Below are 18,386 nucleotides of genomic sequence, written 5' to 3'. Positions count from 1 at the left end.
CAGCTCGTCCAGGAAGCGTGAGGAGGGCAGCTCCTGCTGCTGGCCACTAGTCCAGGAGACACTGGTCCAGCAGCTCCCACTGCTCTCATCTGGGAGGGCACGTGCCCCCAAATCTGTGTGGGGCAGGGTAGGATGGGCTGAGTTGGGAAGAGCCCCCACAGGCCCGGCCTCAGCCTGCCCTGCCCTGTGCAGATCTGGGGGCACACCCTTCCCCTCCCCAGTGTCTTCCCAGATGAGCAGCCGGAGCCGTGGCAGGAGCTGCCAGATGAGCAGAGTGCAGCAGTGGGAGCTGCCCCCCCAGACAAGCCATGGCTCCGTCCCATTCCCACCCTGGCTGGGCAGGGCTTGCCCCAGTCCCACTCCTCCCTCACTGCGGGGGCCTTGATCTGTCCCCCCAACACTCCTTCCCTCCCCCTATACCAGACTTACTAGCTGCATACAACTCTCCAAGCTGCTGGGCTGTGCTCCTTGCTGCCTGCATGCTGTGTTGCAGATGTGCGCACACACGGGCATTTATCAGCTAAATTATCAGCCACCTCAGGCTGATTTCCAATACAATTTTTCTTTATATTGGTGCCAATCCGATAGGACTGATGCATCAGTGCACCTCTAAAAGTTAGATAATTATATATACAAAATGTGTTAGGACGGCATCATGCTAGAACTGGCAAATTTCTTTGGGCACCTTTACACATGCCGGACACATTGGAGCAGACTCTATTAACTGAGCTGGCTGAAGCATGCTAATTAAACGTGCTCCAGCAGCCTCTGGGTCACATCTATTCAGCATCCCCATGTTTCAAAATGCTGGCAGGGGCACTTGAACTAAAGCTCATCGAACAAGCTTTAATTCAAGCACTCTCCGTGCCAGCTTGACATGCAGGACTCTGAATACCCATGATGCTGCGGGTGCTTTAATTAGAGTGGCTAATGGAGCTGCTCCAATTAAAGTGCCCCCACTTCCACCCCAGAGCACATGTACAGACAGCATGAGAATGCACCAGTGCACTTCAGTTTCAAACTTCCTCAGTGTATGCACACGTATACACGCTAATCTTTCATTGCTCCATTGCTTTTCAACAGCTGCTTCTCTTCCACCATCTCCAAGTTAGCCTGCAGTTGCACAATTAAACACTGCTATTTTACATTACTTTCATTCTGGTAATTCTTTTTTCCATTCCTCTAACAGTCTTTCAACTCTCTTAATTATAAGCAAGTATGCCTTCAGCACAAGTATCTAACCAGCATCAGGAAAAGAAGTCAGAGCAAATGTTTTCAAGCCAGTTTTCATTTTCAAGTCAATATATTGGAAAGGCTTTCAACATTAAGTCTGTTAAAGAATTTATATCCGGGTAGGATGTGATCTACTTCGAATGGCATCCCTACCACCAGTAGGGATATCTACCAGTATTTCCCAACAGTAAGTTATTAAATTTAATGACTCTTAAATTATGATTTTTGTCAAAACTTAAATATACAAAAATGGAAAGAATCTCTACTTCTTTCCCCAGATGACTGGTTACACTCAAGTCAATGTTAAAAGCAGCATTTCACAATCCACATAACTTATAATTTAAAAAGCAGATGATCTTTATAAAAACAAGCACTCTCAACAAGAATACCACTTAGTTCTTTTACAGAAGTAAACCTGCAGAATACTACTGTACTTAGCTTCAACATGGGCATATGATCAACAATGCATTACTATCAACTAGTCAGGTATATTCCTATCTTATGGCATGAAATGTTATTTTTTCACTGTGGTATTTAGGATAACCTGGATTATATCCATATTTTATCTTCAATAATGGCTCTCATATATAGGCCAAAAAAAATCTGCAGAATTGCAGTATGTTGTTACTTAACACTTAAAATTAGTCAGAGGCATAGTTTGCAATTGGAGCTTTTAGGCCCCTACTTGGCCTCAAACCTTAATGTACATTTAACTTTCAGCACTGTAATGGGTCCTCTAGTTTCAATGCGGTTTCAAAAGCTAAGCATGTGCATAACTGGTTTTTGAGAGCAAAATATTACCTTGAGGGTATAAACATCTGCTAGAACCATACAAACTTTAAGTACCTGTGAAGTATGTAAGATAAAATATGTTAACCCCTTTTCCTCCACACAATGCTGTGTACTTCAATTGTGGTTCATGCAAGTTAACTGAAAGCCATTTCTGAGGCAAGCCTCTCAGGCTGTGTGTTCTTGCTAGCCACCTACTGGCAAAGGGAAAGCAATTTAGCTTAGAAGGGAAATATTTGTGTGTAAATGGACATGCTGCTTGCCCTGTGTTTTGATCCAGGTTAAAACTCAGGACAATCAGGATGGCCTCAAATGAGATGTCTGTTTACATCCTGAATCTAGAAACAACCTTGAATCTTATAGTCAGAAAGTGATAGAATAGTCATAGCTATCAACACCACCCCCCTCCAAATTAAGTGGTTAAACTTCCAATCATAAACTTACTTTTCAGTCATACTTATGTACGCATTTTTAAAGTGCATAATACGTACATGTTAATGGAGACTATATTTTAACTATGGAAACACACCTGGCTCATGCCTGAAATATTAGCAAGGATTGCTAAAGACAGTAATCAGTACTGTGAATTTCAATGTTGTTTGCATGTTTTTTCTTTTTTTAATAAAATTTTAAAATGGGGCTGAAAATTTCTGAACCATAAAATGATCAAATTTGGTCAACTGTAAGTATTAAGAATGTGCAACCTTTTATTCTAGTACCCAAGGAACCACCAGCTATTTAAAACTGCACCTTTAAAATTATTCACAAAGTTTAACAAAAATAAATACAATTTTTATGTTTCTTTGGCATGTTGTAATTCAAGGCGTCAGTACTTTTCAGCAGCATACTGCAACGTAAAAACATACTTTATAATGCACTACTGGATTCAGCCTTACAAGGATTATGTAGTACAATGCAAACTTTAATGTCAATATATACAGAGCTTTAAAGAAAACATCTTTTAAAAAATTAAATGAAATAAATACAATATGATACAAAATCCACAATATGTTTAGAGAAGGAAGTGATAGTTACAATATCTGATAAGGGGGACCCTTTGAATAGGTTAATCTTTGAAGTACCGCAGATAACATGTAATTAAATTGCACTGTTTTCAGTTAATGCCCTTTCATATATTGAGTTTTATGGCCAGTCACATACCAGAACAATTTTAGCTCTAATCAAAAACATCAGTGCATTGATGCAAAAGTGCTTGGGAAAATAATGACAACGCAATATCATTACAAATGTTGCTCATATGCCTAATGCATCACACAAAATAGTAATGCTGTGCCCTGCAAAGGAGATGCCACCTTTTTTCAGTACCCTAACAAAAAAGCCAGAACTAAAATCACGTATTACTTTAAATGGCAACTGAATGACTGTTTCTGAAATACATTATAAGGAAGTATATAGGCCAATTAAACTTTAAAGATCCATTGCATGCCACTTTCAAAATAGGTTTTTTCCATGAGACTTTCCTTCTATAAAAGACACGCTCCATAATAAAGCAAGAATCTGTATTAAACTTATCTAATTTAAAAAAAAACAACATAGCAGTATGTTGCTATTAAGCTTTTAGTTATTTAGCAGCTTCTCATTGTTAAGTTTGTCACTTGAATATTTTTCTATTCACAAGGAAATATGCAGACTTATCACCAAAGAAATACTGCAGCTTGGGAACAGCTATTTTTAAAGGGAAAAATGAAGACATTCAAGATTCAGAATGTGCTTACTTGAATACCTTGAATGCACTTACTTGAAGGGTGGCACATAACATAGTACAGTGTCTGTGACATTTATACAAACAGATAAAACATTCAGCAACATGTGTATGAATGAGCTTATAAATGATTATGTGCCAATTGTTAAGTCAAATATATGTATAGTTAAGTCAAATATACAGACTTTCCTGTTCAATGTGGCGGAGGTGTCAAAACCCCCCGCCACATTGCAAATTAAGCAGTGCGGTGAACGCCTGCATGTGTGGCATGTGTGATTGCAGTGCTACAGACCCGTTTTGTGGCACTGCAAAACTGCACATGCATGCTCATGGGGATGTATCCCTATTGGGGCTCCATAAAACCTACCTCCCCAACGTTAGCAAAAAAGTTGAACCAAACCTAGTGAACTTAAAAAAAAACAAATACCTTCCCCCCCAAATGAGAAGTTTTTATCTTTAAACATAAAAGTAGTTCTTTCAATACTACTGTAGCACTGAAAGAAACAAGTGCTACAACAGTGTACAAAACCCCATTCACTTAGCTCTTTTAGGCTTAAGTTGGCTGAGTCAAGAAATCTGGATAATCACTGCACTTTTGGGTAGCTTATACACAAACGAGTCCCAATCCTTGCAGCCTCCCCAAGCTCATAATGTTATCTTTTGTTGGGGGAAGGGAGTAAAATAATAGGTGGTACAGAAAAGTGTTATGACACTTATGAACATAACGTATAATGAATGGTTTCTACTGCTTGTTAAAGAACATTTTAAAATTTGGCAGAAGCACAGGTTTGTTTTAACTATTGTGTGGTCCAATTAATCTTTTTTGTCTCTACAGTATACCGTGAATATATAAATTCATGTTTAAAAAAAAATATTAAAATGGGCAGAAAAAGGACAATTGAGCTTTATAATGGGAATTTGAGCATTTACAACTGACTTGTGGGGGTTTTCATATTTATGATATTTGGGGATAGTTATGCTGTCTGGAGTTGTTGAACTGTACAGCAGTGCAGCCACCATGGGGACAGCATCTGTAGACCACATCAATTTTTCAGTGTGGTCAAAGGGACGAACTCCTTTCGAGCAAAAGGAAAAATCTGCAAGAGGCTAAAAACTGTGTGTTGAATACAATTAGAAGACAACAAACAAACAAAGGCTTATGATAATCTCTCCATGGATACTTTTGGTTCTCCAGCAAAAGCTGCTGGTGGTGTCACAGCATAACTTCTGAGTAACGGGGCCAGCAAAGTTCTGCACTGTAGAATTTATATTTTGCAAACAGTACACCTGAGTAAACAATCTGACAGTACACAGAATAAGGAAAATCTTAAGAGTTTGCTCTTGCACCAGTTAAATCCAATGGGTGCCTATTTTAGTGGTAGCAGAATCAAGCCCAGGTAGATTAGTTTTGCAAACAAGAGCAGAGATTGCAATTGGTGCTGCTGAAATATTACTTGCGTGCACCTATTTTGCTGGAAATGAAAGTGAGTTACTACAATGCTGGGTCATTTTAAGCAGGATGGCAGTGTAGTTTGCACTCCTATTTTTAAAAGGACTTGAGTATGAAAATAAAAATTCACACTGTAGCTAATTTATAAGCTTGTACCACAATAAAATGGTAACAAATGAAACAATCTTTGATTGTTTGAAAGCCATTTGTAAGGGATGCAGATTCTGTTAATTTCCAATCATTCTGTCTTCATTTTCAAACTTTTTTTCACAAATTACTAATGAGAAGTTCATTTTACATTTACCTTAGAGTTTCATAACTACTGAGTTGTACTAAGGTGGCATTTTCCTTTATTATAAGAAATTTCAATTCAATCCTCAAAAGAAAACTAATAAATGAGGTGGTCATCAAGCACTACAGCAAAACTGACATGATGAAATTGTAGTGTATAGATCAGATTTGATTTTGCTTACATTGGTTACAATAAGCATGCCTTTTCCTTCTAAACTAAAGATGAAAATAGGCACATGACATGTTTGTGACAAATACAACAAAGGTGTTGTCTATGTACTTTCTTTGTGAAAAGACTAATTTCGCAGTATTGCAGTCAGCAAAACCATATTTTTTGCCTGTGGACTGCCACCTGTGTTAGAGCTTAGCAACATTTTATACACTGGGAGGACTGAGATTACAGAAGATGCTCTAAATGCTGTATTAAATAATCAGCATAATTAGCTTATTTGCACATTTTTACTCTTTAATTCCCTTTGCCCCCCACATCCTGCACACTGAGAAAATCCCCAAAACACACTATTTATCTTGGACTGCTTATCACTGATTTTGTGCAAAATGCTTGTAAGGTGCTTACAACAGTGCTTCTGAGCAAGTTAAATGAAGATAGCAGTGTAAACACAGCTAAATCACTCAGGAACAAAGCCATTAAAGACCAGCTGCTACCCTATGGGGTGAAGGAGATGGGGCGGGGAAAACAATTTTGAAGATAATCCAGCTCAGCATTTTAAACATTTTCCTTTCCTCCTTTTATTATTAGCTTTGTAATCTGCATTATGCCTGGATCTTTGTGGGGGTTTTTTTCCAATGTGCACTTTGTTTCCCATTCAGTCCAACCTTTTGGTAACCTTGATTTCAGAGCAATCATTTGTAGTATGACAAATAAAATTACAATATTACGTTGCAAAATAAACACAAGCGAGTGCTTACCTGTAGGAATGGGTCTAAATGGTAATGAAACAAACAAAATAAGTAGCAGAATTGTTTCTAAATAATATGCTTTCCACGTGGCAGCTGCATTCTTTGATATATCTTTCAAGCATTCAAACGAGCACCTCAAAACAGGCACAAGTGGGCCATAATTTTTCCAAACCCTATTACACTCAAGAAAATGTAGTACTGGGCATGATACAATACACATATTTTCCATGTGTATCAAATTTTAAACCTACATATATCCCAACCTAAAACACTTGTTTAGCAAAACTATTTCCACCTCCCCCACTGCAATAAATAGAAAGCAGCAGTACATCTACAGTACTCCCAATGCCATCAAGTGCTTCACAGATATTAAAAAAAAATCAAAATGAAAACAAATCAGTGAATATTCTCCACATTTTAGGTTCTCAGTAGCTTCTACTATAGTTAGTATTTATCCCAGAATCCTCCAAAAGGCTTAATTTTACTGTTTAATATGCAAAGTCCTCTGTCTTTTCCCCAGGATTAGCATCTTATGACTTGCTTAAAGCATCATCTGGAATCAGAAATTCATTGAGGGCAGACCAGTTTGGATAACACTTGACTTTAGTCAGTCTGAAGTGTTCAAATCTAACAATATTTTACTGGTATATTTTTCTAATGTTTAAGATATTTAATCATCCTATTACCTATTAGAATGGTTGTGTATTATGGTCTAAAATGTGTGAAATGTTTTATTTCTATGAACTGCACTATTTTTCACTTTGCTTATAGATGCAATTCAAAGCGCTGGTTTTGATTTAGAAAACTCTAAAATGATATTGGCCCTGGCCTGGTTGCAGACTAACTATCCCCTTGTGATCTACCATAGCAGTTAAGGTCAGACTGGCAGCAGGATGCTTTCACCAACAGGTCCAAAGTTACATAACCTACTTCCCATTTTTAGTTAAATGAAGTCCCATATCTAACAATTACCTGGGCTCATCACAAGGCTTATTTCCCAGTTTTCCCTGGTGGTTAGACAAGTTGAAGAATTTTGCATGTCTTTTGTAATATTTGTACACACCCCCAGAGATTCAAATATAAGCAATTTTACATAATGTTAAATAAATAAAAATAATAAAAAACCATATGCCAAGTATGCTACAATAAAGTGTCAGTTTACACCTTACAATCCAGGACAAGTTAAAATTGGATATACTGCTATCCAACAGAAAAGACAGCTAAAGAAACAGCAATATGGTCCCTGTGCAGGATAGGCAACACAGAGTATATTGGTTTATCTGGAGACGTAACATCCTAATCCAAAGTAGTACCAATACCATTTAGGCTCTTGTTTTTCAATGTTATCACTTTTCACAGCTCAGTGCAGAACAGTTAAATTCTATATGGTGAAAGCAGATGCGTTTCTCTAAGCTTATAATTATTTGTGAAAAGGTACAAAGTGACAATAGAAACACCTGTTCCCCTCTGTGAGATCACTTGCTTATCACTGCTTGCTGTGGTCTACAAGTGACCATTTTAACACAAGTACAGGCCTAAGATGCATGTCACTTTTTAAATATTTGTATGTAACACTTTTCAATTCTTGTCACCAGAGAAGTGGAGAGCTCCTAAATTAGCACAAATCCATTTTGCCCTGGAACAATGCACCTGTTAGTCTTGCCTTACAATCAGTGAGCTAAACAGAGTCCCTTCATAAGTGCCCAATTACAAAGAAATTTGAGAACCAACAGATATCTCATAAAAGGGCCTGATGCTGACACTTATGTACAACTTGGTTACTGGCAATGGTCCCCTAAACCATTTGTTTATGAACCCAGGGAAACTATACAGAATGTAAAGTAATATTTGCAACAAATCTTAAAAGACAATGTACAAAAATTTCTTATGGTTTGTGTAACACACCCAGACATTCAACTTAAATAAACATGGACACTGCCTGTAAAACACAGTATGAATCCCCCTGAACCTGTGGATTTTTTTTTTAAAAAAGGACTTTTATAGAATTCAAGTAGTTTAGCAGGAAACCATATATGCCTTTTGATCACAGGTCAGGCAAAACAGAGCCACTTGTTGGTTTTTCCCTTGCTCCAGTTTGGCTAAGGTGCCCCAGTGGATCTATAAGTCTGTTGATGTTAGCTTTTTCATGCTCCGTCGTTGAGCTAAACTTGAAGCTGCGACAGGCTCTAAGACTGGCTGAAATGTCTTGTGATTCAGTGCAGAATATGTGGCGGCCATGGCCCCCTAGAAAACAATGAAATAACAAAAGTTCACTCTTATCTAGAAACTACGGAATATTAAATATAAGGTTTTTATAAAACAGTGCAAATGCCACAGAAATAGAACTTCTTTTTATAAGTTCTTTTTTTTTGGTGTTTTTTTTTCCTGGTGAAGGAATAATTAATGTTTAATATCTGAGGTGTGGTGGTGGCTGCTGGCACACAAGTCCCTGGGGCAGGTAGCTGTTGGGTTCTGGGACTGCCAGCGCCTCCAACCAGCCCAGGCAGCCACAGGCACGATGGACTCATCCTGCGCAGCTAGTCTGCTGCCAAAGCAGCCGCCCGCAGCTGTGTTGCCTCCGCACCACTGTCCGGCCAGGTGCCTCCTGTGTGTACTAGCCCAGGCTGTCATGGAACCACAGCCAGCTAGGAAGGGCTCTGCCACCGCATCCCAGCCCCACTATCCACCTGCCTCAGCCCAGGGCTAAGGGGGCTGGCTGTGGGTGCTGCTGACGGCTGGCGTGGAAGGGCGGCCTGGGCCAGGCCAGAAGGGAGGCCTGGGCCAGGCTGGGTGCAGGGAGCTGGGAGTAATCCGGGTGCACAGCTCCTGCAGCCCCAGCCAGCTGGGAAGGGCCCTGCCCCCGTGTCCCAGCCTGGGCCGGCCCCTCCATGCCCTCTCAGCACTTCCCATGGGCCAGCCCAGCTCAGCACCCCGAGCCCTGGGCGAGGTGGGCAAACAGCAGGGCCATGCCAGCCAGCAACTAGCAATGCCCCTGCCACTGTAGCAGCAGGGGTGGGATGACCTCGACAGGGGCTGCTTTGCCCTGGCCAGGCACATGCCAGCTGCGGTCCCCTTGGAAGAGAAGGGAAGGAGGGGAAATAAACCTCCTGAATGCCCCCTTTGCCTTAGGGGGCCGTGCCCAGCTGGCGTCAGATCATGTTCCCCCTACCCCAGCTGTGGTTCCAGAGCAGAGAGGCAGGGCCAGCCCTGACCTCTGAAGCAGACAGCACAGCCCAGTCCAGGGCTGAAAGCATGCAGGGATGCTGGGGGACTCCAATTTAACTCAAACCAGGAAGAGGTCTGGGAGAGAAATTCCATAAACTGGTTTGACCCAAATCAGTTAAGCCTGATACTGCATTTAACCAGGTTTATTTTAAACCAGTTTCAGCCATTTTGAAAACTGGTTTATGTGCACTGAACTAATGTTGTTACAGGTTTAAATCAGTTACTGATGACTTAAACTGTGTAACTTCTGTCCCTAGCCTACCGGTATTTATTTTTGAACTTTGGTCTTTGGGTTGAAATCATTTGGCAAAAAAGAATGGCTTGCTACTGACTTGCAGGGATGAAATTTCTCTGCTGGTGCAGCTCACCATAGCTTTAATAATATATATCAGTAGAGAATTAAGCTGAAAAACTGCAATTTTGTAAGGAAATGCTTTCATGCCTAAAATAAATCAATAGGCATGAATATACCACTAAAGAGACTAAGCAATTGTGTCCTAATTTTCTGTATTTTACTATTTCTTTATTACTTACTACCAGACCATGTTTATTTAAATATACATATTATAAAGCACAATACAAGAAATATCTTAAAAGCATGATATAAAAATGGAGTTGATTCTATAATAATGACTGGAGACCTGCCAAAACCTTAAGGGAAACTATAACATATACTTACTTTTACTTATAAGTGAATACTTATATGGCCCATACTACATGAGTATTTGAGAAAAGTATCAAACTTTTCTCTTTCCGTTTATAGAAAGGAGGAAAGGGTCAATTAGTTTATCAACAATTTGTTTGCTTGTTTATGAATGAATGAATGGCTGCACTGCATAAAGAAACAGTGAGATTAAGTTTAAGAAATGCTTCTATAGTTAGCTCTGGAAGTGGCTGGTTCTACAGCTTCGTTCCCACTCTTGTGAAAGTTTTGATCTCACAAACTAAACTCTATTTGGCAAGGAGCCAGTATAAAGCAGAAAACAGCTTGACGCTTTTGTAGAAAATCATAAAGTATCTTGTACTTGTTAGTTTTGACTTAATGTTTACCTTAACCTAATGAATTCATAATCAAGTATGGAAATACGAATGTATCCAATCTACTGTATTTACCTGAATCCAAACAACTTTAAATTTAAAATGACCTTCCAATAACTAGATTCTAACACATGGAATATTTAGACATGTTATAATTTTCCATGTACAAAATCTAATTATTAGAAGGTAGTCTTAAACTCGTATCCCCTCCTTCTTTCAGCTGCAGTGAGGAAACCAATGGCAGGGAGGTGGGTTTTGCATGGGGGCAGGTGGCAGGGGGGGTGTTAAGTGGCCTGTCCCCTGCCCTCCCTGCAGCCCGTTTCACCTGCCACTTGTTGGGGATGGTGGTGGCAGGGGGAACATTTTGCCCCTGCCGCTTCCCACCACCTGTTGGCTTCCCCTCCAACTGCCAATCATGCTTAGTTGTGGCTCCGACTGCAGCTCTGGCCTGGCGCACAGAGCACATGGTGCCTCTGACACCCATCAAGCCAGGCAGCAGCAGTTGCAAAAACTCTGACACCAGCCCCAAAGCCAGAGCCCCACTGCTGCCTGGCTGGCTCAGGGCTAGAGCCATTATGTGCTCCATGTCCCAGGCCAGAGCCAAAACTGCTACTGACACTAAGTGGCAGAGCAGGGGGGCAGCTGGCACAGGGGCAGCTGGAAGGGTCAGGTCAGAGCTGCAGCAAAGCTGTGTCTGCCCCCTCACCTCGTACTCAAACTTAAGGCAATGGACTTGTCCTCCCTTATGTTGAATCGGGAGCCTTGGATTGTGGGCTCAGCTGCTCGATGGTTCAGTGGGTGGGAAACTGGCTACAGGGTAGGACCCAGAGAGTTCTCATGAATTGATCTGTGTCATCCTGGCGTGAAGTGGCCAGTGGTGTCCCTCAGGGGTCTGTGCTTGGACCAGTGCTTTTCAACATCTTTATCAATGATCTGGATGAAAAGCCGAATGATTTGGATGAAAAGCTGAGTGAAAAAAAAGTGAAAAAGCTCACTGGCCAAGTTGGTGGACAACACCAAGTTATGGGGCACTGTGGTCACATCAGAAGATAGGTTGCAGATCCAGGTGGACCTGGACAGGCTCCAGAATTGGGTGGACCAGAAGCAGATGAAGTTTAACACTTCCAAGTGTAAGGTGCTCCATCTGGGGACAGTGGATCCTCAACAAAGATACCGGGTGCGGCGTGGTAGCCTGACTTGCACCACAGCCGAAAGGGACCTAGGGGTAATGACTGACCATCGTATGAATATGAGCCGTCAGCGTGAGGCGGTGGCCAGCAAGGCAAACAACACACTGGCATGCATTGACTGATGCATCTTGTGTAAAACTAAGGAAGTGATACTCTCTCTGTACTCAGCACTGGTGAGACCACAGTTGGAGTGCTGCGTCCAGTTTTGGATGCCACATTTCAATAAGGACGTGGAAAAACTTGAAGGGTCCAGAAAAGAGCGACCTGTATGTTCAGGGACTTGCAAGGCAAGCCATACGAGGGAAAGCTGAGGGACTTGGGCCTCTTTACCCTAATGAGAAGGTTGATAGCAGTTTACTGTTATCTCAGAGGAGTGCATCAGGAGCTCGGTGAACAACTGTTCACTAGGGCACCCCCAGGGAAGACCAGGGCCAATTGATATAAACTCCTGGAAGGCCACTTCAGGCTTAATACCAGAAAAAACTCCTTCTGTTAGGGTGTCCAGACTGTGGAATAAGTTCCTTCCAGAGGTGGTGCAGTCACCTACCCTGGAGGTTTTCAAGGGGAGACTAGACAGTCACCTCCCTGGGGTCACCTAACCCCAGCTGTCTTCCTGTCTACAGCAGAGGGGCTGGACCCAGTGATCTGCAAGGTCCCTTCCAGCCCCTAACAATCTATGAATCTAGTATTAGAGTAAATACATACGTATAATAGGATGTGACAATCCTGGTACCTGAAAACAAAACAACTCTGAATTTAAGACAACCCTCCATGATTAGATTCTATACATGGACAATTTATAAAATTTGTGTAATTTTCCATGTATAGATCCTAATTACTGAAGAGTTCTTAAATTTGTTGTCTACCCCCACTGCAGCAGGAAAGCAGTGGCAGGGGGGCAGGCAGTAGGAGGGTGGTAGGGTTGTCTGCCCCTCTGCTTACCCTTGCCTCAGCAGGCTCTAGCCCTGCTCCAATCTGGGGCACAGAGCATGTGCTTGCTTTAACCCAGTAGCAGCATGGCACTCCAGGCCTGACTAATGCCTGGCTAGTGCTGCCACTGCTACCAATCCAGGCCAGGGCTGGAGCAAGTGGATGCTCTGTGCTCCAGGGTGGGACAGGGCTAGACAGAGCAAGGGTAAGTGGTGGGCGGGGAGAGGAAGGGGGCAGGGAAAGGGGAGGAAACAGAGGGCAGAGGGGAACAGACTGCAGTTACAACTGTGATTCTGCAAGTGGAACCAGACCTAGAGCCGTAACAGCTGCCTGTCCCCACCACTGTGGGGACAGGGCTGGAGCCAGAGCCACAGCAGCTGCTTGTTCCCCCACCACCTCATACTCAAATCCAAGACAAGGGGTTTTTTCCCCTCTGTGTTATCAGGGGGAGGGCCTCTTGGATTTGAGTAAATATGGTAAATCCAAATCACAGAGGAGAGCATTTGGTAGCCATGGCTGGTTATTCTGTCATTTCATATCAAGAGCCAACGTAATGGCCAATAGGAATGTTATAGAAGGTAACGTATGAGAAGAATTTGAGAGAGCAGCCACTCTCTCTCTCACCTCAAAAATACTTCTTATAAAACCCCAGTCTTAGAGAACAGGGGTAAAAGGGATTTCTGTGGATGAGGAATCATGCCATGGAACAACTAGGCATCTATCTACTGCCACTTCCATTTGCATGCCCTTTCTTCCTCTGTACTACTAAAAGCTGTCAGACTATTAGCTCTTAATCCTCTGATACTACAGCATCAACATAAAGTATAACCTGAAGTGAAGTATATACTGGAGAAATAGACAAACACCTTTGCACAAAAGTCTTTACCTATATTTCCATGCTAAAACTATTTGCAGTAAAAGAAGTCCAAAATCCATTTTCAACTTTAGGAGAATTAAAGAACAATATTATATTCGCCTGAATTGGGAATTTAGACAGACAAAATATTGGAAGCTGAACAAGACTCTATCCCCCTGACTTATTACAAAAACTGATATGAAAAGCTTTTTGCTTTACCTTTACTAGATGTGGTGCATCTTGTCTGTTTAGTTGATAATGTGGCAGCTGATCCCTACAAGCTATCCACGAGTGTTTTAATACTTGCTCTGCTGTGTAGCGTTGATGTGGATCTACGTGAAGCATATGGGATAGCAAGTCCTAGATTAAAGTTACAAAAATACAAACACGGTTATATCCGAAAAAGAAAAAATACAATACATTAAAGTCTAAATTATGATAAACACAAAAAAAAAAGTTGCACTGGCAGTCTAAAAGGCTGCAACACAAGAAAATCAGCAACTGAAAGTGGAGCAGCTGGTAGCTTGACAGCACAGGGATCCAAAAACAATGTGCTGTGCTATGCAGGCCTTTACAAATGAATTCACAAGGCAAACCTTTACGCTAAAGAGTCTTTTATAATTGTTTGTTTTATACACATGCTTTATATACAGTTTACAATTGGTGCAACAGATAAAGAAAGGGTGGCAGGGGGAAGCTGCCTGCCCCTTCCATCTGCCTCCTTAACTGCCTGTTTTGCACTGCCACCCCCACCACCTGCCCCCCCGCCACTGTTTTCTCTGATGCACTGGTGGCAGGGATAATTTTAAGATGACCCTCCAATAACAATTAGTCTATACATGGAAAGTTATAACAAACGTATACATTTTCTATGTATAGAATCTACTTATTGGAGAGTTGTCTTGGATTCTGGTAAATACATTAAGTTGAATTATATTCATATCCTTTGATATCCATAAAACTGTTATGCCTACGTATAGCTTACTTCTCCTGGATAAGCTAAGTAAGGGGAAGTACACCTCAGGCCATGACAAATACCTACATGTGGGGAAGGCGGTGTAGAAGGGAGGAGGATTTCTGATCAGGAAAAAAAAGCTTTCTGAATGCAGTAGGCAAAACCAGAATATAATCCTCAAGCTAGAAGTTAAAGCTAGAAAAAACTGAATTTTAAAATGTTGTTATGATAATTAGCTAATGGAATAAATTACCAAGAGATACAGATAATTCTTCATTACTTGGAGTCTCTTAGACATTCATTTCTTAAATATCGCTCTAAAGATGTGCCACAAGCTAGGCACCAATTCAGGGATTTGGAACAAAATACTACAGCTGATTTAAATCAGGCAGTCAGATTAGAGGATCAATAATGCGCTCTTTCGACTTTTAAAAATCTATTAACCTGTTACTGTGTCAGGTTAAAAAAATTTAGAATTGAAAACATCTATTGCATTAGTACCACCGCACATTGAATGCAGATGTTTTAAAATGGTCTAATTTTTACTATTTAAGTCTGTTACTCTGCAATTCATCTAGCTAGTATATGAACAGAGAACTTAGTTTCGCTCATTGATTTTCATGTACTAGCATAATGTTACAACACTGGATTTGCAAACACATTACAAGTTGAAATACGCAGATGTTAAGTAGGTGGCAATCATCTGTTTCCCCCACAACTTCTTAGTTTGAGTCACATTTCTTAACATTATGGTTTTTGTTTTGCTTTCATTTTATAACACTCCATGCCAGATAATTAAGCTAAATACATTTCCCTGTTTCTCTTCAACCCTCATATCAGTCAGTATTCTTTAAAACCTTTGCTTCTATTTTTTCTAGTTAAATCCAGCAGTAAATTAAGCCCTATATAATCATAACATTTAAATTAAATGCAAGCTGTCAAACAAAAATTATGTGCATTACTTATGCTATTTCTTTTTGGAAATATGGAACAACCTCCCTCAGCATTTTTCTGAAAAAAATTCTTGGATCTTCCATTTAGTATCATCAGATCTTGTCTTCCTAACGATTTTTTTCAATAAAGTCTTCAAATAATCTTTAGAGGGACTCTTGATAGTTCAAGACTGAAACCAGAACTGCAGTTTTTATGTTCATTAACTGAAGGATCAGGAATGGTTAGTTTTAGACTACTATCTTAAAGTCGCTTAGATTTCTGTGCTCAATGTTTCCTTTAGATATGCTGGACATATACCCAAAAGCATATATAAATAACTTTTAAAAATATATTTCCCTGTAAACTTCTCTTGATTCTTCCTAGTTTACTGACTACATCATCTTGTGAAATCACAAATACCATGGACTGTATAGAGAAGTCTATTATTCTGTGCTGCTATATTCTAGAATATAAATCACCAAACTAGAAGATGACAGCTTTTACAGTTGTGGGGTGAATCCGTTTAATAAAACAACACTTATTCTGTGCTGACTGCCCTCGATTAGCCTAGTTAGTAAAATCAAGTGCAACTATCCAAGCTTCAGTTTTTAATTTTGATTGTGTAGTTCATTTCTATGCCAAAACTTTGGGAGGCAATACAATGATTAAGTGTGCACCGGGAGCCTGATGTCCATAAAAGAATGGTGCTCATAAGCAGGACAGCCGTACGTCCAGGTCCGACACTCCAGGATTCCACAGCCCGGTCCTGTCCGGTTGGCCATGCCTCCTGGGCCCAAGTCTGGCAGGGAGATGGAGTGGCAGTGTGTCAGGCAAGCACCACTGCTCTTGTGCTGAAGCAAGGACGTGCCATATGCAGGTGGGGTGGTGCCTGCTCCAGTCTGCTTGCCTTCCTCCCTGCCAGGCTCCGGCCTGGGACTTTTGACCAACCAGCCGGGACGGGGCTAAGGAATCATGGGTATGGTCACACTGCTTATAAGGGAAGTAAGAAGCATGCATCTGGAGGCTCAGCTCCCTTACCCCTCCCTCCCATGAAGACTGCATAGTTTCATAATTAGTTTTCATCTCATTTTAACTGAGGGCTATGGGAAATGTAACTCAGGTTTTATCTATAAAATGACATCATCATTCTTGTTTTCCAAAGAAACTAATCTTCCAGCAGTAGAAATATTTTACACTACAGATTGATCCATTTAAATTACTCTTGCAAGCATCACTTTAAGTGTTAAATATATGCATTCTGAGACACTGTAAAACATTCTGCCTTTATTAAACATAGCCCTTGATTTAGTTGTAACATATGAAAGCATCAAAATATACCATATGGTCCATACTTAAGAACAACTTCAATCAGTTGCATTAACATGTGTATTTTTGAGTTATACTAGTCAATTATTATTTTAACTTGTTTGCCCGCATTCTTGAGAACACCAGAAAATGTAAAAACCATGTATATACCTTTGCTGCATCTGAAACAGTGTCCCAGTTTCCTCCACTTAAGGAAAATTTTCCACTGCCTATCCGGACCAGGATTTCCTCAGGAGTATCATTGGGACCATTTGCGAAAGGAGTATAGCTATTAAAAAAGCAACAGCGAAGAAGGATTGCATACATATGGGATTACTCAAATATATTTATGACATAAGTAAATCAATTAACGGTGGGATAAAATGAGAAATAAACCATAAAGTTATTACACAAGATGTGTAATAACTTCATGGATGGTTCCTATCAGATCTTTGACTGAAAATGTGGCCAATGCTTCCAGTGTCCAGAGCACACTGGTGCCCTTCAAGTCTCCTGTGTGCTCCGGAGGCTGGGGGTGGTGGTCAATTGACTGAGGGCTCCCAGCCACAGAAGCATATGGAGCCCTTGTCTCTGATCCACTTCCCCAACTGCACTGTTTACAAATTCAACTACTTCTCCTCACTTGTAATTTCCCGACACAAATGCTTTACTAATCCAAGGATATATTAGTGGGTCTGCATTTCTAAAAATCTCACGGTTAGGTCTCATACTATCAACATTTAGATATACACAAGTATTAAAACTTTTTAAGATCTGCACAATGAAAAAAATATTAATACCAAGGGCTCATCTGAATGTTAAGATCTCTAGAAAACAGCTAATTAGGTTTCATAATCAATCATACATTAACTAATCTGATTAAGTTTTGAGGTATTATTTTGGTAACTATTTATCATTTATTATTTTATTTTAATATCTTACCTGGTTTTATGATTGATCTTATTTTTACTTTTAAAAAAAATGCTCCCTGGGCCTTTTATGGGAACATATAAATAAAATGTAAGAAGTTATAAGTAATTGTTATTATGGAGGACAAAACCGTAATAATATTCAAACTTATAAGACAACACTTTTGGCTCAGACAGCATAAAAAGTCTCTTTTAAAAAGCAAAAAGACTATATTACCTCTTCATTACTCAAAAATATAATTAAAAAGCACAGGTGTTTAAAATATTAGTTGTTGGACTAAAAATTATGAAACATTTATGTGCAGAAAGACACTTAGTGAAAATTTACCAGTTGAAAATTTAGAAATTACTAGAAATGCACTGATAACATCAGTTCATGTTGTATCAGCACTGATAAAAGGACAATTGACATTATTGGCAATTGGCTTTTTTTTGGTTGATGTGGTCAATGATGTCACTGATAAATTCGCTAAATGCACACAGACGCAGCATGCACTCTGCTAGGAGCACACCCTGGCAGCTCAGACAGCAGCATCTGGCTGGTCTGGGAGAGGGAAAGGGCAGGGGTGGGGGTGTAGATCGAGGCCCCCACACCAAGGGAGGGAGTGGGGCTGCGGC

At 40.5% G+C, this 18,386-nt stretch overlaps 1 protein-coding gene across 1 annotated transcript in view; it reads right to left on the bottom strand.

The window, feature by feature from the left end:
• Nucleotides 1-7,493: 7,493 nt before the first annotated feature.
• Nucleotides 7,494-18,386, bottom strand: part of RPS6KA6 (ribosomal protein S6 kinase A6) — a 101,644-nt gene continuing 90,751 nt past the window's right edge. Inside the window, exons 19-21 of the mRNA XM_019521389.1 lie at nucleotides 17,011-17,128; nucleotides 13,866-14,006; nucleotides 7,494-8,651 (exon numbers count right to left, since the gene is read on the bottom strand). Coding sequence (XP_019376934.1) covers nucleotides 8,526-8,651; nucleotides 13,866-14,006; nucleotides 17,011-17,128 — 385 coding nt within the window. The 3' untranslated portion in view covers nucleotides 7,494-8,525. The remainder of the gene's footprint in view (nucleotides 8,652-13,865; nucleotides 14,007-17,010; nucleotides 17,129-18,386) is intronic.

Source organism: Gavialis gangeticus, unplaced genomic scaffold (assembly GCF_001723915.1).
Source record: "Gavialis gangeticus isolate Ggan-Ray unplaced genomic scaffold, GavGan_comp1, whole genome shotgun sequence".
NCBI classification, from domain to species: domain Eukaryota; kingdom Metazoa; phylum Chordata; order Crocodylia; family Gavialidae; genus Gavialis; species Gavialis gangeticus.
The sequence above is the reverse complement of the archived record's forward strand: the minus strand, read 5'-3'. Positions and strand labels throughout refer to the sequence as shown.